At 39.5% G+C, this 25,058-nt stretch overlaps 1 protein-coding gene across 2 annotated transcripts in view; it reads left to right on the top strand.

Moving 5' to 3' along the window:
- rint1 (RAD50 interactor 1) overlaps positions 1–25,058 on the top strand; it is a 47,804-nt gene that overhangs the window by 15,728 nt on the left and 7,018 nt on the right. For both annotated transcript variants that reach the window (XM_072241294.1, XM_072241293.1), the window contains 6 exons: positions 1,385–1,495; positions 3,316–3,541; positions 5,533–5,670; positions 12,650–12,849; positions 14,758–14,972; positions 19,346–19,526. In XM_072241294.1, the coding sequence (XP_072097395.1) occupies positions 1,385–1,495; positions 3,316–3,541; positions 5,533–5,670; positions 12,650–12,849; positions 14,758–14,972; positions 19,346–19,526 (1,071 nt within the window). The remainder of the gene's footprint in view (positions 1–1,384; positions 1,496–3,315; positions 3,542–5,532; positions 5,671–12,649; positions 12,850–14,757; positions 14,973–19,345; positions 19,527–25,058) is intronic.

The following is a 25,058-nucleotide window of genomic DNA, read 5'->3' as shown; positions in this document are numbered from 1 at the left end:
TACAAGTTGCTCTTAAAAATTCCTACCACCAAGTACATCTTTACCTCTGCTTTCTGCAGAGATCACTCCTTCCATGATTCCCTTGTCCATTCATCCCTCCCCACCAATCTCCTTCCTGACACAATCCCTGCAAGCAACCCAAATCCTACACCTGCCCATTCACCTCCTCCCTCACTTTCATTCAGGGCCCCAAGCAATCTTTCCAGGTAAGGCAGCACTTCACCTACGAATCTGTTGGGGTCGGTTACTGTATTCAGTGCTTTTGATGTGGCCGCCTCTATCCGTGAGATCTCCCATAGCAGCTTTGTTGAGCATCTGGTTTCCTAGTAGCCAAGCATTTTAATTCCAATCCCCATTTCCATTCTGACATGTCGTTTCATGCATCTTCTACTGCCATGATGAGGCCGCTCTCAGGTTGCAGGAGCAACACCTCATACTCTGTCTGGGTAGCCTTGATCTTAATGGCACAAACGTTGATTTCTCTAACTTGCAGTAATTTTTCCCCTCCCTCTTCACTTTTCTTCCATTGACCCTTTCTCCACACTCTCGCTCCCCTCTTACTACTTCTCTTCTCCTCACCTACCTGTCACCTCCTCCTGATGCCCTTGCTCCTTCCTTTTCTTCCATGGTCGACTCTCCTCTCACATCAGATTCCTTCTTCTCCAACCATTTACCTTTTCCTCCTATCACTTTGCAGCTCATGTTCTCGCAGCCCAAAACTAAACCAACAATTTGGCAGTTTTCAACTTATTAAGTGATGCATTGGTCTCTATCAACAGAATTCCACATAGTAAATTGTTCCTTTCTCCAAAAGCTTATAGAGAAATAAATGCAGAAATTGTTCTGAAAACTGACATAAACTCAATGGACCAAATGGCTTCATTTTGTGTCATTACAGAGTATGCAAAATATGAAATGCAAAATGAAGTATTGGCTAATATTTGTTTCATGAGTCACTATGTAAACTTCATTCATTTAAATAAAAGCTTGAGTTTCGTTTTCACTGCCTTTGCTTCAGTAAACATTCCAATAGTTTACATTTTCCTGGAGTCAATGTGCAGAAGAAAATACCGTCATTTTTGGACATATGTCATAAAAATTATTTCTACATGAATATAAATCTACAGTGCTGATTTATATTTGTCATTTTAGTATTTTAACCAGTTATTTTGAACTGAGTAACTTACAATAAAGTTAATCCTAGTGACAAGATATAGAGTTTTTAACCTAGCTTCTACTGAGAACTGTGTGTTGCTTACTTTTGAATTGTGCGAATCCACATTCTAAAAGTTGTGCTAAGTTCAAATCTTAATATTAAGTGTGTTTTAAGCATCAGGAATATTGTTGGAACTGGTAAAATACAAGTTATTTTCTATTTCTGCAGCCAGAGTGGTATCTGACGCAGGTCCTAATGTGGATTGGAAACCATACCAAGTTTTTGGAACAGAAAATTCAGCCCATTATAGATAAAACAGGCTCTCCTTTAGACGCCAGGGTAAGGTTTTATACAGAGAATTAAGATTTCTAGCAATCAGTTATATTGGAGTTACAAATTTTTAAAGCACCAGAACGGATTTTTCAGTCCACCGAGCCCATGCTGAGCACAGATAACCATTTGCACTAATCCTACATTGATCCTATTTTATTTTGCCAACATTCCGATCAACTCCCCTTAGATTTCACCACTCACCTACACACTTGGAGAAATTCACTCTGGGCAATTAACTTATGAATGGGCCTGTCCTTGGAGGGCACTCAGAAATCGTCTGCGATCACAGGGGAAGTGTACAAACACCACAGAGCACCAGAGGTCACTACTGAAACCGGATTATTGGAGCTAAGAGGCAGGTGCTGTGGAGTATTACTGTTAATACTGTTTTTTTTATCTTAATAAGATCTTACAGCTTATAAACTAGATGTTACACATTTTTATTGTTGAAAGACAAAGGAAGTATATGATAAAAGTTAGAAAATGAGTTGTTTGTGTTGTGGAAAAGATAGTTTATTCAATTATCTCTTAAAAATTCTCTTCCAAAATATTTCAAATTAGTGAGAATGTTCTGTGAGGATAATTTATTTCTCAATCCAGCATTCTATTTCCTTTGAACCTTTGCATAATTATGCTCCAACCATATTTCCGTTTACAAATTCTTAGAATCACCTTTTATAAAAATCATTGTGAATTTGAGCACTTTCATTACGAGGCCTTCCATGAGTTGGGGCTGACCATGGATATTGCACCCTAGATGTCTACATGATATGTAAAGCAGGGCAATAAGATATAAAGAGCAAGCTGTTCCCTATGTTGCAGGCTCCCTTTCTTCATGCAGCTGGTAAATCCAAGGGAAGGGCAGAGACTGATACAGTTTGGCACCTGTGGCATCACAGGAGTTGCCTGTCGACATTGAACTCAACATAGGATTGCCTTAAGGACTCCAGCTCCGATTTTTACCTCTGGGTTTACTCCCAAAGCCTTTGCCATGAGTGGGTATAGCCACAAGGAAGCGGAGGTTTGGGATGAGCATTTTCCTTCTAGATGAGCTGCAGCCAGGGCTAATGAGCACCGTGTGCCTGATGTGACTAGTATTAAGGAACTACTGCTTTTGCCCCTTCTGCCTGTAGAAATGGTTCCACCAGGCTTAGTAGCTAAGCCACATGCGAAGACCAGGAGGTGGATTTGGTTGTCAGAGGCTATTTGAGACACACACCATTGGGAGCATTTAATGGGTAGTGGGAGCTTATCCCCACTATTCCCACGGCTATGACAATCTAAAGGAACCACTTTCATTAACATATTTATAACACGCTTAATCACCTGAACAAATGGCAGCCTTTGAATTGATTTTCGATTATTCATTTTTTGAATAATGAAGTTATTATTCAAATTTTGAAATTAAAATTGGAAGAGATAGGACAACTGAATTGGATTACATTACACTTGCACGAAGGGAAACAGAGTAAACATTTTAAGTTGAAAAAACTGTCAGTTCTAACAAAGTATCTTCAACTTAAAATATTAATTTTATTTCTCCTCCCGCAAATGTGGGCTGAGTATTTCCAGCATTTTCTGCTTTTATTTTAGGTTCCCACCATCAGCTATTTTTTTTCTTTATTTTTATTTTCGATTGGTGTTGCTTTTTTAACTAATACATGTTATTTACACAGCTATAAAAATGGTATGGTATAAAAATCTACAATCGCATAAAGTATTATCAGGTTACTGTATATTTTAACCTTCAAATCTTATTATGAAACTTGGCAGTATTTAGTCTAATTTATTCAAATAACATGTTTCCACCTGTCTTTGTTATTTAGCTGGAGTTCTCACGGGGTCTTGTAATGCTGGTTTTGGAGAAGATGTCTGCTGATATTCCAAAGCTCCTCTATGATGATAGCCTGTTTTGTCACATGGTGGATGAAATATTGTTATTTGAAAAAGAACTGCATAGTGCCCATGGCTATCTTAGCAGCCTCCCGAGCTGCACGCACATCCTCTCAGAAGAGACCTGCTTTCAGAAATGGTTGACAGTGGAAAGAAAATGTAAGCATTAACATGGACTCTTGTGGAAGAGTAATTCTCTTTTTTTTTACTATCTTTGCATGATAGGTCAGTTGAATGATAATATAATTGATTTATTGTTGTTTGTAACTACTGGGAGATAAATTTGAAACATTGTACATGAGTCTGCAAGACATTACTTCCTACTAAGCGAAACCCAATAGAATGAATGACAGCGATGCTTCACTACCAGGTGAACTCAGTGCCTTCTATGCACGCTTTGAAAGGGAGAACACAACTACAGCTGTGAAGATCCCTGCTGCACCTGATGACCCTGTGATCTCTGTCTCAGAGGCCGATGTTAGGCTGTCCTTAAAGAGAGTAAACCCTCCCAAAGCGGAAGGTTCCGATGGAGTACCTGGAAGGCTCTGAAAACCTGTGCCAACTAGCTAGTGGGGGTATTCAAGGACATTTTCAACCTCTCACTGCAACAGGTGGAAGTTCCCACTTGCTTCAAAAAGGCAACAATTATACCAGTGCCTAAGAAGAATAATGTGGGCTGCCTTAATGACTATTACCCAGTAGCACTCACACCGACAGTGATGAAATGCTTTGAGAGGTTGGTCGTGACTAGACTAAACTCCTGCATCAGCAAGGACCTGGACCCATTGAAATTTGCCTATCACCACAATAGGTCAACGGCAGACACAATCTCAATGGCTCTTCACATGGCTTTAGACCACCTAGACAACACAAAACACCTACGTCAGGATGCTGTTCATCGACTATAGCTCAGCATTTAATACCACAATCCTGATTGAGAAGTTGCGGAACCTGGGCCTCTGTACCTCCCTCTGCAAATTGGATCCTCCACTTCCCTAACCAAAAGACCACGATCTGTGCATATTGGTGATCACATATCCTCCTCGCTGACAATCAGCACTGGCGCACCTCAGGGGTGTGTGCTTAGCCCACTGCTCTACTCTCTATATACACATGACTGTGTGGCTAGGTATAGCTCAAATACCATCTGTAAATTTGCTGACGATACAACCATTGTTGGTAGAATTTCAGGTGGTGACGAGAGGGCCTGCAGGAGTGAGATATGCCAACTAGGGGAGTGGTGCCGCAGCAACAACCTGGCACTCAACATCAGTTAGACAGAAGAGCTGATTGTGTACTTCAGGAAGGGTAAGATGAAGGAACACATACCAATCCTCATAGAGGGATCAGAAGTGGGGAGGGTGGGCAGCATCTGAAGGATCTAACCTGGTCCCAATATATCGATGTAGTTATAAAGAAGGCAAGACTGCGGCTATACTGTATTAGGAGTTTGAAGAGATTTGGCATGTCAACAAATACACTCAACAACTTCTATAGTTGAACCATGGAGAGCATTCTACCTGGCTGGATCACTGTCTGGTATGGAGGGGCTACTGCACAGGACCAAAAGAAGCTGCAAATCTGATTGTAAATCTGGTCAGCTCCATCTTGGATACTAGCCTACAAAGTACCGAGGACATCTTCAGGGAGCGGTGTCTCAGAAAGGCAGCGTCCATTAATAAGGATCTCCAGCACCAAGGGCATGCCCTTTTCTCACTGTTACCATCAGGCAGGAGATACAGAAGCCTGAAGGCACACACTCAGCGATTCAGGAACAGCTTCATCCCCTCTGCCATCCAATTCCTAAATGGACATTGAACCTTTGGACACTACCTCACTTCTTTTTTAATATACAGTATTTCTGTTTTTGCATGTTTTTTAAAATCTATTCAATATATGTAATTGATTTACTTATTATTATTTTTATTTTATTATTATTATTTTTCTCTGCTAGATTATGTATTGCATTGAACTGCTGCTGCTAAGTTAACAAATTTCATGTCACATGCCAGTGATAATAAACCTGATTCTGATTGTCTAAAGCTGAACTGGAAAATTGCATGTTTTGCAATTTTGCAATTGAACCATGTGTCACAGGCGCCCAATGCTGATTGAATGCAATTTCTAATCTAATCAATCTTGACTTTCAGTTGCTTTAGAAAAGATGGATTCAGTGCTCTCTTCAGAAGCTGCATGGACATCCCAGTATAAGGACATTATGGATGTAGATGAGATGAAAGCTCCAGATTGTGCAGAAACATTCATGACACTTCTTTTAGTGATTACAGGTAAAGAAGTTACAAAGAATATACAACATAAAATCAATCATTTTATGCCAGTGTTGATGTTGCACTTGAGTCTCATCTTTATATCTCTGCTTTATATGAATAATAAGAAGAAACTTTTATTCCCTTTTTCCTGTTAGACTTTTCTAGTTTCCCTTTAAGTACCTCTGTATCATTTACCTTGACACCTACCAGTAGAAACAAGTTCCATACTGTTATCATTTTAAATGGATTTTTTGTATTCTCTTTTGGCTCTTTTGATGACACCCTTCTATTGATAGACTTTGGATCTTCTTAACAGGTTGAAATATTCTGTTGTTCAAAAAGTTTCATTTAATAATTTATTACATTTTACCTCACCTTTTCTCTCCAAAAAAATGAACATGTCATAATGCCATTCTTTCATACCACTGATTTTTCTGCCACTTTTGTACATGCGTTTTGTAACTCTCCACTGCCTCTCTGCATTCAGTAGTACAAGGACCATTAAACTATACTCTGTACACTACAGACTTTACACGTTATAGCAAAATTCTGATAATTGGCTATCTGATCATTGTAAAATCCTGGCAACTTGGAATCTAGTTCACTAAATAACTTTTGCTGCATTGCATACCATTTACCGGATTCTATTTGCTGCATTCTCTGTCCACTAGCTGGCCTTCAGTTGCTGTGCTCCCAGTTCACTAGCCAGAACTCTAGTTTATGTGCACCACGTTCATTTGCTGCTGCCTGGTTGCTGTGCTCCCTATCCATATGCAGCAGCACTGTTGTGCTCCCCACTCCCCCCCCCCTCCCCCGGCTCCAGGTTCTCACGCACCCCCCCCCCCCCCCCGCCGGACCACTAGAAAGGGCTCTGGGCTTCAAGTCCATGAGCATTCACTTGTGCCAAATTTCTCACACCCCCTTCCACACGCGGGGGTCCCAATTCCCACCTCCCCTTCCATTCACTGGTGCCCCAGTTCCCGCTGTGCCTTTAGCTTATGTTATGTTAATTGTGCTGCCTTAAAACATACATGGTTCTGTTCTTCATGCTCCCCTCAGACTTTGAGTTTCACTGAAATATAATGGAACATCCTAAAATTGAACAGAATTAGTTGTCTGTTAAACTATTTAAAAAGCAATCATCCAACAGTTCGTAATATTTGCTTGTCTGATAAATGTGTGGATTAATGAATTTTACCACAGAACAAAAGTCTAATAGCTTTTCAGTATTGAAATAATCATCAATGATTTGTTTTATGCCAAGTTAGTTACAGGCATCACATCTTTCAATGAGTCATGTATTTGTTACTGGGAGGGTCATTTTTCAACTTTGTCCGATTTTCTAAGTAACCTAGTGTTACTATTAATAATGTAGTCATATTGTTTTTACCAAAGTGCTTAGTTATGTGCTGAAACTGATTAAACCAAGGTTACATTTATGTCCGTCATAGGATGAAATGATGTTCGCTCTGCTGCTTTGTGTTATTCTGAGCCCAGGATAGTGTTTAGAAGGAAATTTCCAAAGTTTTGATCCAGTGACAAATTTAAATCTGAAGAGTGATCTGATGTTTTTATTAAATTACTACTCTTGTGGAACTGAGAGATTGTATATCAAAGTTGGTGGTCAAGCACTCTGCTTGGCTTTGAAGGCTTATACATTTTTTTGCAAGTTATGGCAGCACTCATCTAGGAGTTGATAGCTGGTGGTGCTGTCTTGAATTTTGCATGTGATTAAGGAGGTTAGTTCCAGGCACTGAAGGATGACTATTCTCACTGATTTTTCTTCCTCAAAACATTTAAAAAAAAAGAAGCACCAGTATGTCATTTGACTCCCTCCACTCTCCCCACGCCTGCTTAATTATGACTGATCTTTTACTTCGGTGTCTCTTTCCTTATTGAACTCATATGTCTTAAATCTTTTAATATCTGAATGTATTGAATATTTTGAGCAACTGATCCTCCATGCTCTCTTGGGTAGAAAATTCCAAAGATTTACTGCCCTCCAGGTGCCTGATCCCTTATTTCGAGACTCTTAAAGACTCCAGCTGACAGAAGTATTGTTCCTGTGTCTACCCAGTCAAAACTCATTTGGATGGTGTGTGTGTGTGATCACTTCTGATTCTTAAGAACTCCAGAGAGTTGTAAACCCATTATGGTTAACTACACCCGTCTCAGAAATGAAGCTGGTGAATTTTAGCTGCACTCCTGTGTTGCAACAATCCTTCCACACATCAGGAAATCAGAATCAGGATTATTATCAACAGCATGTGATGTGAACATTGTCAACTTAGCAACAGCAGTTCAATGCAATACATAATCTAGCAGAGGGAATAAATTAATTAATAAAATAATACTAGTAAATAAACAAGTAAATCAATTACGTATTTGAATAGATTTTTAAAAAACATGCAAAAACAGAAATAAATATCAAAAAACAAGTGAGGTAGTGTCCGAAGATTCAATGTCCATTTAGGAATCAGATGGTGGAGGGGAAAAAACTGTTCCTGAATCGCTGATTGTGTGTCTTCAGGCTTCTGTACCTCCTACCTGATGGTAACAGTGAGAAAAGGGCATGTCCTGGGTGCTAGAGAACCTTAATAATGGACTATGCCTTTCTGAGACACCGCTCCCTAAAGATGTCCTGGGTACATTGTAGGCTAGTATCCAAGATGGAGCTGACTAGATTTACAACCTTCTGCAGCTTCTTTCAGTCCTGTGCAGTAGCCGCTCCATACCAGACAGTGATGCAGTGATGCAGTGATGCACTGGCAGTGTTTTGCTCAAGGTTAAAATGAATACCTCTATATATAAATTTTATTGCGTACTTGTTGTCACTGGCCAAAAAACTTGCAGAGAACAAGATTTTTGCTCACACTGGTCATTACAAGTTAGAGGGAACATTAATCAAGACCTATGGGTTCAGCTGAACACCAACATTCTTCAGTCACTCACAATTTTAAAAAACACTTTGCTTTCTTGCTCTTCCCCCCACTAAAATGGATGCCTTTACAATTTTCACATTGTTTTCCATTTACGATTCATTTCACAACTGCATTCTATTTGCACAACATACACAGCCTTCCAGCATTGCTTCAAAGGCAAACTTGGATATATTACAAGATATATTAATCATTGATATAGATTGTGAACAACTGGAGCACCAACACTGATTTTTGCAGCATTCCACAAGTCACAGCCTCCCAATCAGAGAACAAACTGTTTCTCCCTGCTGTTTTCTTTTCATTAACCAATCTATTGCCAGTGTGTCACACCAATACCATGTGCTCTGATTTTGTTTAATAATGTCCTAGGTTGGGAACATAATAGAAGACCTTCCAAAAGTTCAAATATACCACATCTGCCAGTTCCACCATATAATCTTCTGGTAGTTCCTAAGAAGTCGCTAAGGTACTATATGTCAGTCATGAATACCTGCTGCCTGTGCCCAATCCTGTTGTTATTTCTGAGAAACCTTTTACCATTTCCTTAATAATAGGTTGTAGAATTTTTCTCTACTACTGATGTTAGGTGAATGTTCTGTAGTTTTCTGAATCATTCCTTTCTTAAGTACTGGGAACTCACTATGGGAATTTGAGGCAATTTGGTATGTCACCAAAGACCTTTGCAAATTCCATAGATGTGCAGTGGAGAGCATTCTCACTTGTTGCATCGCAGCCTGGTACGTAGGACTGAGAGGCTGCAGATGGCTGTGAACTCAGAAGCTCCATTACAGGCACATCTTCAAGAGGCAGTGCCTCAAGAAGGCAGCATGTACCATTAAAGACCTCATCATCGGGGCATACACCCTTGGGGAGGAGCCACAAGAGCTTGAAAACCCACATTCAGTGTTTTAAGAACAGCTTCTTCCCCTCCGCCATCAGATTTCTGAATTGTATATGAACTTATGAACACTACCTCATTATTCATCTTTTGTACTATTTATTTAGTTTTGTAATTGTCTTGCATTGTACTGCATCACAAACCATATGTCAGTGGTGATAAGCCTGATTCTGAATTCTGCGATTCTTTACAACTATGTTTCAGTAATGACTATCAGATCAATAGCATTTATATTTGTATGCCATCAATTTTGCTTATCTTCATCTTGGCAATTACTCTCTCTTCTACCCTCTGGCATTCACAGCTAACTGCTTCTGGGGAAAAAAACTTAATTATAAGAGTGCAGGTGAATGTTGAAGTTCTGTTACTGAATGACTATTGACTCTTTGACTACAATGGGATCTAGGTTACAACAAGATCTAGATTAACTGGGAAATTGAGCAAAGAAATGGCAGATGGAATTTAACTCACTAAGTTCAGAGTGATGCGATTTGGAAAGTTAAAGGGGTGCAGCATACACAATTTATGGCAGGGGCTCAGGTAGTGTGGAGGAACAGTGTGACCTAAGGGCCAAAGTATATAATTCCCCTGAATGTGGTAACACGTGTGACGGGCTGATGAAGAAAGTGAATGGCATGCTTGTCTTCATTATTTCAGGCACCTGGTACAAGAATTGGGACATTATATTTCATCTGAGAGAACGTACTTAAGAGCATTGTGTGAATTTGTAGTAACCATGGAACAGAAGGATGTGATTAAGCTGAGAAGATGCAGAGGAGATTCACCAGCGATGTTGCCAGGAGTGGATGACTTGAGTTGAAGAAGAGACTGGATAAACTGGGACTGATTTCCCTGGAGCAAAGGAGACAGAGGATGATCTTTATTATAGAGGTTTATAAAATCATGGGAAGCATGTCTTTTTTTCAGGTTAGGCAGGTGTAAAAGTAGAGGGCGTAGGTTTAAGTTGAAAGGGGAAAGATTTAAAGGGTATCTGAGAGGCATGGTTCGCACAAAATGTGCTGGCTATATCAAATCAGCTATCGCAGAAAGTGATAGAGACAGGTAGATTCACAATGTTTAAAATATGGGTAAGAAAGGTTGAGTGAAAATTAGCCAAACACAGGCAATTAAGAATAGCCTAACTAGGTATCTTAGACATCATGGAAGAATTGAGCTAAAGGACCTGGTCCTGTGCAATATAGCTCTACGACTGTATGATAGGATGACTGAAGGGCTCTGTTTTCTATTTACAGATAGCTGACGTTTTGACCAATTTTCAGTTTTAATGTGTAAGTTCCCATGTAATAATTGTACTAGTACAAATTACCTAGTTCTATCATTCTTGTGAGAGTTTATGGCCTATGCTGTGTGCACCATACTCACCAGTCTTTTGATGTTATAGAGTCATAGAAAAGTACAGCAGAGAAAAAGGCCTTTCAACCCATCTAGTCAGTGCCGAGCCATTTAAACTGTCTACGCCCCTCGACCTGCACCTGGACCATAGTTCTCCATACTTCTGCCATCCATGTACCTATCCAAACTTCTCTTAAGCATTGAAATTGAGCTTCCATGCACCACTTACACTGGCAGCTCCTTCCGCACTCTCACGACCCTCTGAAGAAGCTTCCCCTAATGTAACCCTTAAACTTTTCACCTTTTGATCTTAACCCATGACTCCCTGAACGTCCCTGAACTCACTTGGCAAGCTCTATCCCATCTAGCCCTTTTACGGTATGGGAATCCCAGTCAATATGTGGAAAGTTGAAGCTACCTTATGTTTCTTGCCACAGTTTGCGATCTACAAATTTGTTCCTCTAAATCCCACAGACTGTTGGGTGGTGTATAATGTAGCCCCATTAACGTGGTCATACCTTTCTTATTCTTCAGTTCCACCCATAAAGCCTCACTAGATGAGTTCTCCAATTTGTCCTGACCAAGCACGAATCATTTTCTCTGATTAGTAACTCCACCACTTCCCCTTCAATCCCTCCCACTCTGCATCTAAAATAAAAGAATCCTGGAATATTGAGATGCTAGTCCTGCCCTTCCTGCTACCAAGTCTCAATAATGGCTACAATATCCTAATTCCATGTGTTGATCCATGCCCTGAGCTCATCTGCCTCTCCTACAATTCTACTTGCATTGAAATATACGCAGCTCAGGACATTAGTTGTACCATGCTCGATCTTTTGATTCCTGATTTTGTTTGATGTGACGTTAATGGAAAGAGGGATGGTTGCCCACTTAGCAGAAGGTACTTGGAAATTTCAGCTTGCCTTGCTGTTGTTTGAAGGATAACCAAGGGGGAAGTATTGGCCTTTCTCTTTCTGTTGTGTCTTTGTCCAATACATTTCTGTAATGAACATACTAATACAACAAAGTCTTTTTCTGAGTGCTTAGTTCTGGGACTCTCTACCTTTAACTCTAGTTTGCGATGTTTGAGTTTCAGCTTTAGATAGCCATGATGTAGTTTCATTTTAATGAATACTTGACATTTCTGCTAACATGACTTTCTACACTGTCAAATGAAAGTTGCATTACTGGTTTGATGATAGTGATAATATAAGAGATACCCTGGGATGTGAAACCATAGATTATGGTGTCATACAATTTTGTACCCTTTAGCTCATAGTGCTTTATTTTCCCAGTATTGGTCTGTTAGATCTGTCACATATAGCACAGAAATAATTCTGCGCCTCAGCACAAGCATTCTTATTGCTCAGGTGAACCCTTTCTTCAAGTACTTGCTGTGATTGATTATAAAATACTATTATTTAGGCAGGGTGATGAACATGAAGTCAAGTAAATTGTTTTCATTATATTACCTAGAAACTGTTGCAAACTAACTGTTTATTTTTAGTTCACAAACTTATTTTTAGTTAATTTTCAATAAGTACATTTTATATTTAAGTTAGTCTGTAAAAAGACAACACTCATTTAGAATTCTGCTGGGTGAATCTTTTGGTGATATTGGATAAGCCTTCTTTTAATTTGAATTAATGTTGGTAATAAATCTGTATTATAAATTAAAATTAGAAAGCATGTGAGTATATTAAATCCAAAGAACCTAACTTGAAGTTATTTGGATAGTTGATATCTTCTTTCCATTTAAAAAAAAGTTGCTGAATAGCTGCATTTTTACATTTTATCTTAACAGACCGATATAAGGGTCTTCCTACAGAGGGCCGAAAACTTCAGTTTTTGGAACTGCAGAAGGAGCTTATTGATGATTTCAGGATCCGTCTGACTCAAGTGATGAAGGAAGAAACCCGTTCGCCACTAGGATCCCGATACTGTGCTATTCTAAATGCTGTCAACTATATAGCTGCAGTATTGGCAGACTGGGCAGATAATGTAGTAAGGACATCCATATCGCTCCAATAATATTTATGAAAATTTTTGTTTGATAGCAAGAAAGAATACATTTGTTTCAAAATAATAGTTCTTCAGTTTGCTCATAGAGTAAAATAGTTTGGGTGTCGGTTGAATTTAGTATTATGATATTGTGTAAGTAAGGCTTAAGAAGTTGTTATCATTCCTAATCATGTTCATCTTTCAGTCATTATGTTAAACTTCAATGTGGCAGGTACTTACACATATGGTTCTGTAAATAGTGAATGACTGGCTAGTTCATTATTGAATCAATTAACCTGTAATCCTTCAGTGTTACCGTAAATCCATGCTGTTGTTACTGCTGTCTCTGATAAGGTCAATAGTCCCTAAATCATCCTTTTATTGCCAATTCCACATTATCAGGCTTCCACACTTTGGGAAAGATCATCAAACCAACTCCAGGTCTTCGGCCTCAGCTGCTCCCAGGTTCTCTGACCTCCCCTCAAACATTCCCAACATGTCCTTTTCTTCCATCCCTTGTGGCTGTTTCCATGGCAGTCTAGATAAATCAAACCAATAATTTCTGGGAAGTTCTGTAACTACTCAAGTTAAGCTCTATTTAAATGTTTTAAAGTATTTTATGTATTTTAATCTGCATTGCCCTCACCTCTCTCTGATCTAAAGAAATGCATGCCTACTGACTTTATGTGTAATTACTAAATATCACTTTTTTTACACTTTTACATTTGTTATTTGAAACTAAGCTGCATTTTAAACAATATACTGCAATTTTTGTTGGACATTAATATTTAACATATTTAGCTGTCTCATTGTAAATTATTTTAATACATCTGTCATCATTTTCTGGATAATAATGTTATCACATCTTTCTTATTTTTTGGTGTCTAGAATTTCAGACACTTGCTGTTGCCTACCTAGAGTTTTATATGCTTAACTTCCTGCTGTTATATTCTGTAAATAAAAGAAAATATCCCATTTACCATATATCTTTCTATATACCTTATGGCATTTTTGGGCATGAACTCCAAGTTCTTCTGTTGTCAACATTCCTCAGTATTTTTTTTTTTGCCTTGGCATGATGTTTTCTATATAACTTGCACCTTTACAAGTTGAATGTTATTTGTCACTTTATTTCCACCCGATCAGTTCTTTTTCATGAATCAGCAGTAAACTTCCTAACCATGTCTTCTGCATTTAACTCTTTGGAGGTGGCTGTTGATGAGATTTGACCAAATATCAGAATAGGCAGGAATGGTCTTGATTTAATAGTCAGTTGGAAGGAAACACCAATAAACTATACAGTTAGTTAAGTGTCTGTATAGATTGTGTGCTAATTATTAATGCAATATTTTAAATGTATATTTGTTAGTCTCTAAACACAGTTAGTGGGGAGGTAGGAGGAGGTATGGGAGGAAGATTTCTGGTGCAATCAAGAGACTGTTGGACTTCCAGTCTTTTTAATCAATCAGTTAAAAGATTTGATATTTTAATTGAATGCAAACTGTTGGTGGAACTCAATATGCCAAGTAGTATCTGTGGTGGGAAAGGAATTATTGATGGTTTGGGTCAACACTGTGCATCAGGTCATGCAGGGTTTTCACCCTGAGACCTTTCCTCCTGCAGATTCTGCTCAGACCACTAAGCTCCTTGAACAGATTTTCCTCCTGATTCTAGCATCTGGAGTTTCTTGTATCCTCATAAAAATTTAAAATTGCAATTAATATGATTTCTTTAACTAGACAGATTAATTTCTTTGTAGTAATTGAGTGACAATAGATTGCAATAATTATTGAGAAATATTGGGAAACATTTGAACTTTTAATTACTTAAGATGGGATAAGTTGTATGTTTATGGTGGAATTCCATCAGGGATTATTCTCTGTGCTCAGAAATGTTTTTCTTTTTGACTAGTTCTTCCTCCAGCTTCAGCAAGCAGCACTTGAGGCTTGTGTAGTGAACAGCAATATGACTGAGTTGCAGCTTGGCCAGCTAGCATCATTTGAAAGTTCTGTCTTTGATAACATGATTGACTTGCTAGAACGTCTCCGACATGATATGTTGACAAGACAAGTAGAGCATGTCTTCAGGGAAGTGAAGGACAAAGTAAAGCCTTACAAGAAAGAAAGGTGAGTACTATTATAATACATTTTCAAGCGTATCAGGGAAAAGACTGTCACTTGAGACTTTGGAAAAGATGTTGAGTGTTACAAGAAAGTTGATATAGGTAGCAGAGAGTTTAACAAAAATGTTAAATTTTCTCCCATCTGTAGTGAAGGAGCAAGTGCATAAAAATCAAGAATTTGTGGGCATCTCTGTTCCTTTGGGTAAAATAGTTAAAAATGTGTTTGCTGATGTCTTGAAGTCATCTGGTGCTCGTAACAAACTTATTTAGGTAAGGGTAAAGCTGATATTCGTAGAAAGCTACACCATACCTTCCCCCACCCACAACTTCACTATATTTTCTATCATAAATCTCCTTATTTTTGAAGACATTGTCTCCACGGGCTGCTGGGGATTCATCCAGATTTGGTAGTTTCCAAGAATGAACCCAGATATGCACTGTTTTAGTCAAGTATCGTTTTTTGGCTTTGTCCTACATGCTTATGTGTACTTTCCAAGTCAGAGTACTGTGTTTGGAGTGTGCCAAAATTAGTTAACTTAATGAAGACTACAGATGAACTTTGGAGACTCAAGTTTTACATGCTTCACGACCTTGAGGCAACGTAGTGGCAGCCACTCACTCACTGAACCTTTGGTGAAATTCACTTTGTAGCCCTGGAATTTATAAAAGAGTATGTAACGCCAATAATGGAGAAAACTATGACAGCAATGGAGTTTTAATTCGGAGAAAACGAGATGTTGCGTTCTGAAAGGTCATATCCAGGTTGGACTTTCACAGTGAACAGCAGGGCTCTAAATATTGCACAACAGAGGGATCTTGGAATACAACTGCTTGGTTCCCTGAAAGTAGAGTCGCAGGTAGGCAGACTGGTGAAGAAGGCTTTTGGACATGGTGCCCTTCGTAAGTCTGGGCATTGATATCACCACAGTAGTATAGCAGTTAGTGCAGTGCTATTACAGCTTGGGGTATTGGAGTTCAGAGTCGAATCCTGGCATCCTCTGAAAGGAGTCTCTGTACGTCCTCCCCCTGGAATGTGTGAATTTTCTCCAGGCCCTCCACTTTCATTCCTCATTCCATATTCATATGGTTTAATAGGTTAATTGGTCACATGGTTGTAACTGGGCAGTATGGGCTTGTTGGGGCGGAAGAGCTTGTTACTGTGCTGTATCTCTAAGTAAGTAAACAGTTGACCAATTGAACGCTGAAGTCCAGCAATAGTCGTTATATATCCTACTCCTCCACAAAATGCCCCATTGCAGTACTTGGCTCAAGCGACTTTATAGGGTAAATTTGCTTTTCTGGTTCTTTCACAAAATAAATCTCAGAAGAATCTGGAAAAGCTGAGTTGTAAGTCTCCACTGCCAGGCACACTAAGTTTGAGGTCAGAGAGCTGAATGTGAACTCTGTTGAAGTTATTTCAAAGGTTTCAAAGTTTAGCATGGGGTTAAACTTGGCATTGCATTAATCAATTTATTAAATTGCAGCAATTGTTCTATTTTGTATCACAGACAAGAGTACTATAAAGAGAACTTTTAATAATAATGCTTTTAGACATCTAACCTCACCTATTAACAGCAATACTGCAGCCCTCAGAAGTTACATGAATCAAGGAAGATGAAATCTGTCCATCTGCTAGGGCTTGATCATGTTCCTCAGTATTACTTTGAATGTCATACCTACTTGATCTATTACAAAGCAAATATAGCTCTGTAGGTTGGAATGGATTTTGTGACAGATGTGTTCATGGTTATTACAGACATTGTGTAGAGTTATTGCAGAAGATCTATAGTTTTGGTATTCCCTGGCATAGAAAAAGTATTCTCCAATGTGCATATGTCTTCAAGAACAGACCATTATTTATAAGCTCAGTGTTGACTCAGAAATACAAAGGGAATATCAGATTGGTGCATTCCATTTCTTCTGAAGCAATTACAGTGGATTCTGGTTAATTGGGACATTTTCACCCAATTGAGCGGTTGCCCAACTAGCTGAACTTAATGGAAATAATTAAAAAGGTATAAAAACACAAACTAGTATTAACTGAGTAACAAATTATATATTTAAATAAAATACAGAACAAATTAGAACACTACTAATACACTACAGTACTATAAAACTGTGTATTAGTTCCTAATAGGAGGAATTGTACGCTGTCATGTTCTTTTGATTGACTGTAAATGAACTAAATCAGCACAGACACCCAGTGCAGATAATGGACTGCCTTCATACAATGGTTTCGACAATTTCATCCTCCAAATTTTCATTGTAACATTCAAGATGATTGTTGATACTTTCAAATTCTTTGTAGTTCCTAACTCGCCGAAGTAGTGAAATCATTTCAATTTCACTCCTGCCCATTTCTCGCACCTCCAAGTCTAAAAACCACAGTGAGCAAAACAGTTCTGAATTGTCTTATGCTTATTTCTCGCCAGCTATCAGTGACAAAAATCACTGCTTTTTATACACAAAGACATGCAAATAATGCTACTTAAAAATTGATTGCTGTAAGCACGGTGTAGCATCTAATGGCCATGCAAGTACACACAACTAACTTTATAGTTAAAAACTCTTGAGCAACAGTGTCCTGTCCCAATTTAGTGGCATAGTGTACTGAATAAACAAAAGGAACCCCAACTATTTTCTTGGTCCATTTTTGTTCTTTAAGAGTGTCCCAAATAGCCGTCCTGAATGTAAGATTATAAATGTTGCTCTGTATCTATATCAGCCATAAGTAACACGTTCTTGTAACACTAACTAGTGAGAAAATAAGTACTACGGAGCCGAAGTAAACCAAATAGCCCATTGTATGTTTAAAATAATGATGAGAGTCAACATTGGCTCCACTTTGCTACCTGATTATCCCTTGTTCTTTTATACATAATAACTGAGAATCCAAAATTTTCTCTGACTGAATTTCTATGCAAATTTTTTTGATATTTTACTATGTCAAAATTCAAAATAAATGCAAGTTATCACTGAGTGGGGAGAGATGACAATTACTACTTTAACCACTTCCTTTGGCAAAATATTCAATGCTCTAATAATTTGTGTATAAAAGAAATTTATCCTAGAATTATGCAAATTGAGCATGTTTATACTGCTAAAATACCACTTTACCAGTAAACTTCCTTCTAAAGAAACGAAAATATTTTTTGTAGTCTCCAACACATAAAAATTATATGTTCCATGGTTACCTGTTGAGCTTTCCATTCACACAGCACTTGCATTGAAGATTTTGTATCTTGTGACATGTTAGAATCATAGTCATACTACATGGAAACAGACTGTTCAGCCCACTGCATTGACGCCAACCATCAGGTATCTTTCTACACTAATTCTGCTTTTCCTTTAGCATCCCTATTAATATCTCCAGTTTGCACTAATGCTACCTTTGAGGAAATGTTTGAATGAAAGAACAGATAAAAACATTCAACAGCACTTGAGGTCCTCAAGCTGTAAGGAAGCAGTGCTAAATCCTATGCCTATTTCTATCTTGTATAATGAAATCTGTTCATCTGTCAGTTTCTTGCTATTTGTCTCTGCCTCTCTCTGTCTTTATCTTCCTACCTCCCCCTCCCACTCCCCCCATCTCTCCCCCTCTCCCCTCCCCCCACCTCTCCCCATCTCCCCTCCCCCCACTTCTCCCCATCTCCCCTCCCCCCACCTCTCCCCCTCCCCCCTCCTCTCCCCCTCCCCCCTCTTCCCACCCCCTCCCCCCTCTTCCCACCTCTCCCCCCTCCCCCTCCCCCACCTCTCTCCCCTCTTACCCCCTTACCTCTCTGCTCCCTTCCCCATGCCTCCCACATCCACTCCCCCTCAAATCTCTTAAATCTCTCCTTTCTTGCATCTGTTAAATTCCAATCACAAGTGAAATTCCAGTCCAATTCCAATTATATTTTTCCCCTCATCACTTAATTCTCTTCCATCATGTTGTATACTTTACACCACTGATGCTACTCATTTGATGATACTTGTATTCTTTCTGTAGTTTACACATGAAATCAGGTGCAATTATTCATATGTACATGACAGTTATTTTGAAACTTTGTATACAATCCATTTTTCAAGGTCCTATTTTTGATACAACAATAAATGCTAAGTATTGATCATGCTGTATTAACTGAGTGATCCCACATCTGGTCAGATTGAACAATTACAGTTACTTAGTTTTGCTTTATTTAACTAAATTACAAGCTGTCGCTGTCAGTGTTTGATCAGATGCAAAGTATCAGTGTTATTCTGCGAGCATTAACAGTTTTTCACTGGGTTAGATTTATAATCTTGAAGGGATAGGAATTTAACATTATTTGTTTTTGTGTGCATTTATGTATATCATCTGCATTATGGAATCACTAAAATAAGTTATTTTTGTCACAGGTGGTTGTTTTTGCCATCTCAGTTGGATCAAGCAGTGATGTCCTTGTCTAGTTCAGCCTGTCCAATGTTACTGACTCTTCGAGACCTGTTACTACGGTTGGAGCATAAACTCTGTTATTCACTCTTTCAATCTTCTTGGCAAATGCTTGCTGAGAAGTTGGACTTACTCATCTACCAAGATGTAAGAAGCTCATTTTATTTGAAAAACAAATGAGATGCTATGATTACAGCTTATTTAAACTTGCTCAATCGGCTTTGTACATCAAATCATAGGTAATTGAAGGAAGGAATTTTAATCTGTGCTTTAAGATTTCAGGAAAAAAAACAGTTAAGCACTTTGTAAATTGTTTCAGTGACTGCTTCTGAGCCAGGAAGTGTCACTCAGTGCAGTATTACCAATGAACAATCTATTGAAAGGTCACTCTCGCTCAATGAACCAGGTCATTTGGCTCAAACAGTTTGCAGTAGCCATATATTTCTCATACAAGTAAATAATCCTGTTTTCATCGTCATCCAACCTCTTTCATTTCATCAGCCTATCCAATCAAACTTGAATTTTAACATACTGTCTCGTGTATTAATCTTGGAAGTGAAATCTTTTTTCTCAGAACTTTCCTTTTTATTTAATCATCCTTATCATTAGAAGATAAAAAATAAACTGTCTTCATTAACTGAGAAAAACCTTAGTGAAGCCCAGTGCAAACTAGAGGAGCAGTATCTCATATTACACCCATGTAGCCTAAAATCCAATAATGTAGACATTAGGTAACGTTCCCCTCCAGTGTTTTTACTTCCCCTCCCCTTCCGATCCTCTTCTGACCATGCATTTTGTCCCAGCTATCACCCCACCCATCTTCACCTCTTCTCCCTCCCACTACCAGACATCCCACCCTGCAAAAACTCATTTCAGGGAGGTAGCACCCCTGCCCCCTGCAACCTCATATCCCCCCCACCCCACTGACCTCCAAGGGTGTATATAATACTTTGTTTAGTGATTTTGTCTAATCTGTAAATCAAGCTGGGTATATGCAGCAAATGTGACATTAAAATATATACTTATATTATCATGTTTATTCTATTACAACTTTAAGCAAGTCTACAGGGAGTTTGGCCTCATCACGTGGGACATCAATAGCGTAACTCCTTAGCAGCCAGCCAGCTAGTTTAAATCAGGGATCCCCAACCTTTTTTGCACCGCGGACCGGTTTAATGTTGACAATATTCTTGTGGACCAGCCAACCCTGGGGGGGGGGGGGGGGGGGCGGGGTTGGAGGGAAGGGGATTTGTTAATCACGACCGGAATATAGGTGATAAGTCAAGTATAAGTCACTTGTAAGTGGCTAATACACTCAATTTTGTTTCTAAAGGGGTTTATCTAACGAATTTAATATTAAGCACACCGCATATTTTCCTCACATGAATGTAGTGATAGGTCAATTATAACAGTGGTCCCAAAGTGGTAGCCAGAACGCACACAGCACACCTTTAAGAAAAAAGCCGAAATAAACAAGCTAATTGATTAGGTGCCGCCCGGCACGTGAATGTCGGCCCAGATCAGAGGCGATTGCTGATTGCGTAGTCTCTGATCTGGGCCGACATTTACGTGCCGGGCGGCACCTAACCAATTAGCTTGTTTATTTCGGCTTTTTTCTTAAAGATGTGCTGGGTGCGTTCTGGCCACCGCTGTATTCTTCACGGCCCAGAGGTTGGGGACCGCTGAATTATAAGTCACTTATAAGTATCATAACATTTTAAGTAACGTTGGGATATTAAACACACAGCGCATATTTTCCTCGTATGAACATATAAAATCATTGCAACACACCAATATTGCTGAATCAGTGGGAGCCCTGGACTTGTTTTCCTGCAACAACACGGTCCCATCGAGGGGTGATGGGAGACAGCGATACTCAAGGGGATTCCTTATGTCCAATCTATTCCGTAGTTTAGTTTTCGTTCCATTCATTGTAGAAAACTCTGCTTCACAGAAATATGTTGGAAATGGAAGCAACGTTTTCAGTGCTTTCGTGGCTATCTCAGGATATTCAGCCTTGACTTTGATCCAGAATGCTGTCAGAGATGTTGTGTCAAACATACTTTTCAGCCCACCGTCATTTGCAAGCTCGAGGAGTTGATCTTTTTCCCGCGCTGACATGGAAGATTCACTGGGGACATTCACAAATGGGTCACGGACCCATTCCTTTGCACGTCTTGGGTCACTGATGACCTCGCGTGCGCTAAAGTTCAACACTGGGCGTGACAGGGAATGAGGAAAGGTGCAGCTGACTCATATCGTTTCATATCGCCAAATCACATCGTTTCTTTGCAGCCCGGTGGTTGGGGACCACTCTTAGCATGAAGAGAGACCAATTAGGATGCTCCCTCTCCCTCTCCCTCTCAAAAAAATCTATTTCCGGGATATTGTATATAATTTCCGGGTGTCAGGGAGCCACTATTGATATGTGGGAGACTCCCGGAACTTCTGGGAGAGGTGGGATGTCTGCACTGCACTCTTGCTTATCACCTTCAGTAGCTGTATCTGACCTGCACCTTACTCCATTAACGTCATGTTTTTATTATCTTTGTCTCCATCTATCCTCCACTTGTCACTGTCTCCCAACTCTACCATCCCCCCACACCACTTCTCTTCCTGGGACAAACCTGCCTGTTACCCTTCAATCTTCCTCATTCAGCCATTTACCTCGGGTTCCCATCTCACAGCTCTTCCTCTCTTTATACTGGTCTGCTCTCAGTACTGTTGCAAGCATCAATAATTCCTCCTTCTCCAAACCCCTGCTGCCCCCCTCCCCCACGTACTCAGATGAAACTCATTTCCTCAGCAGATTGTTGCTCTGTATTCCAACATCTGCAGTCTCTTGTGTGTCCAATTTAACTGTGAAGGTAGGCAATTCTCAGGGGCTTTAACCTTCATTTAAAGAGGCACATATTAATTAGTGACGTTGATTTCAGGCAAAATCATGTCAACTAATGTTTGACTACTTTAAGGAAATGACATGGAGGTTTGATGAGAGCAGTATGTGTGATGTACTCTGCGTGGGGATCACAGGTTGGATCTGGGTCAGCTGCATGGCAGAAAGCAGAGGGCAATGGTTGGCAGGTTATTGTGAATGTAATGTTGTTAGCTGGATAATCTACTTATTCCATTCTTGGTATGTATATTAATGATTTAGGCTTAACTGTGGGAGAAACAATAAATATGTTTACAGACAATTCAAAGACTGGCTGTGTGGGGGTTAACAGGAACAAAATATAAGAACAGAATGGAAACTGGAGTAATGATAATAACTTATAGAGTACTTTTTGTACAGACAATTTAATTCAATTGTGCTTTACAATGGGATCATCAAGCAGGATTATAAAACAAAAGTGTTTCTGTGATATACTCTGGTCCCAGACCATTAAGAGCTTTAAAAACAAGTAAGAGAACATTGAATCAGTTCTAAAAGAGACAAGAAGCCAGTCAGAGTAGCCAGCACATGAGTGATAAACTCCCTCATCATGGTTTTATTTAAAAGTCTAGCAATGACATTCTGAATGAGCTGAAGTTTGTTAATAGGTTGCTTTGGAAGGCCAGTAAAAAATGCATTGCAGTAATCTTGTCTATTCAATATAAAGGCATGAATTAGTTTATCAGCTTCATTATGTGATAGAAACGAGTATACCTTTGCAATATTTCTTAAGAATGGAAATGCTGCTCTGATCACTTTCTTTATTCAAATCTGAATCAAGCATAACACCTAGGCTTGTACTTCTGATTTTACGAAGGGAACCAAGTTCCCAAGTTTATCAGGAAGTTTGTCTCTTTTGGCTTTGGGACTAACCAACAGAATTTCAATTTTATCTTCATTTAGTTTTAGGAAATTATTGTTCATCCATTTGTTTATTGCAACCATACAGGAAGTCAGAGTTCGGTCAATTGGTTCCTCAAGCTCCCATTGCAATTTAATATAGCCCTGACGGATCATCTCCAAACCTTGTTTCCTGTTCTGTGTTGGTTAACCCTTAGCTCTCAATTCTCCGATCTTTCAAAATTTGTCTACAGGCTCTCTGGATGAAGAATTCCAGAGATTCGCTAGAGAAGGAAAGTTTTAGATTGCACAAAGATGTAAATGGTCAAGTCATTCAAGCAACTACGTTACAAATAGATTCACTCCTGAGAAATGTGACAAAGTGCATAACAAGAAAAGGGAATACATGGTAAATGGGAAGATCTGAAGACTGGAGCTTATGCCCACAGCATTCTCAAAATTTGCAAAATTTAAAAAAAAATATAAAAGTTAGAAACACTCAGCAGATCAGCTTGCATCTGTGGAAAGATAATCAGTTAATGTTTCAGGTCCAAGAAAAAGAGAAAACAAACTTATTTTGCAGTAGCAGGTAAGGTGGGATAGGATTACAGAGCAAAGGGGATATCTTTGCTAGGGTAAGACCTCTGTTTCATGAAATCCTGGTTAACCCCTTCCATACCAAATGCAGCGATCCAGATCGACGGGTTTACTATACACCGCCAGGATAGATATATAAGAGTCTGTCAAAAGCAAAGGTGGAGGAGTATGCCTCATGATCAACTCTTCTTGGTGCACAAATGTATCAGTGCTGTCCCAATTCTGCTCACCAGACCTGGAATATCTAGCAGTAAAGTGCCGTCCTTTTTACCTACCACAGGAGTTCTCTGGGCTCATTTTGGTAGCAGTTTACATTCCACCTCAGGCCAATGTCAAGCAGGCTTTAGATGATCTGAGCAATGGGATCAACATGCATGAAACAGTGTACCTTAATGCCTTCACCATCGTCTTGGGAGATTTTAACCAGGCCAGTCTGAAAAAAACACCAAGCAACTACCATCAACAGATCACTTGCAATACCAGAGGAAACAACACACTAGGCCATTACTACACCACCATCAAGAATGCCTACCATGCAATTCCATGCCCTCACTTCGGGAAGTCTAATCACCTAGCTGTACTTCTACTCCCTGAGTAGAGACTGAAGACAGCAGCACCAGCAGTGAGGACCAAGAAGGTATGGACAAGGAAAGCAGAGGAGTGCCTACAGGACTGCTTTGAATCAGTGGACTGGACTGTAGTCAGGGATTCATCTTTGAACCTGGATGAGTATGCTGCAGTTGTTACCAACTTCATTAAACCTGTGTGGATGAATGTGTGCCCACAAAGACTTACTGTACATTCCCAAACCAAAAGCCGTGGATGAACCAGGAGGTACGTCGTCTGCTGAGGGCTAGATCTGTGGCATTCAAGTCTGGCAACCCATGCCTGTACCAGAGAACCAGGTATGATTTGTGGAGGGCTATTTCAAGGGTGAAGCGACAATTTCGAGCAAGGTTGGAGGCGATGTTGCCTGCACGGCAATTCTGGCAGGGTCTGCAAGACATTACTTCCTGCAAAGCGAAACCCAATAGAATGAATGGCAGCGATGCTTCACTACCAGGTGAACTCAGTGCCTTCTATGCACACTTTGAAAGGGAGAACACAACTACAGCTGTGAAGATCTCTGCTGCACCTGATGACCCTGTGATCTCTGTCTCAGAGGCTGATGTTAGGCTGTCTTTAAAGAGACAACCCTCGCAAGGTGGAAGGTCCCAGTGGAGCACCTGTTAAGGCTCTGAAAACCTATGCCAATCAACTAGCGGGAATATTCAAGGACATTTTCAACCTCTCACTACTACGGGTGG

The sequence above is a fragment of the Mobula birostris genome, chromosome 23, assembly GCF_030028105.1.
Source record: "Mobula birostris isolate sMobBir1 chromosome 23, sMobBir1.hap1, whole genome shotgun sequence".
Classification (NCBI taxonomy): domain Eukaryota; kingdom Metazoa; phylum Chordata; class Chondrichthyes; order Myliobatiformes; family Myliobatidae; genus Mobula; species Mobula birostris.
This window is presented reverse-complemented; position numbering and strand designations above follow the sequence as displayed.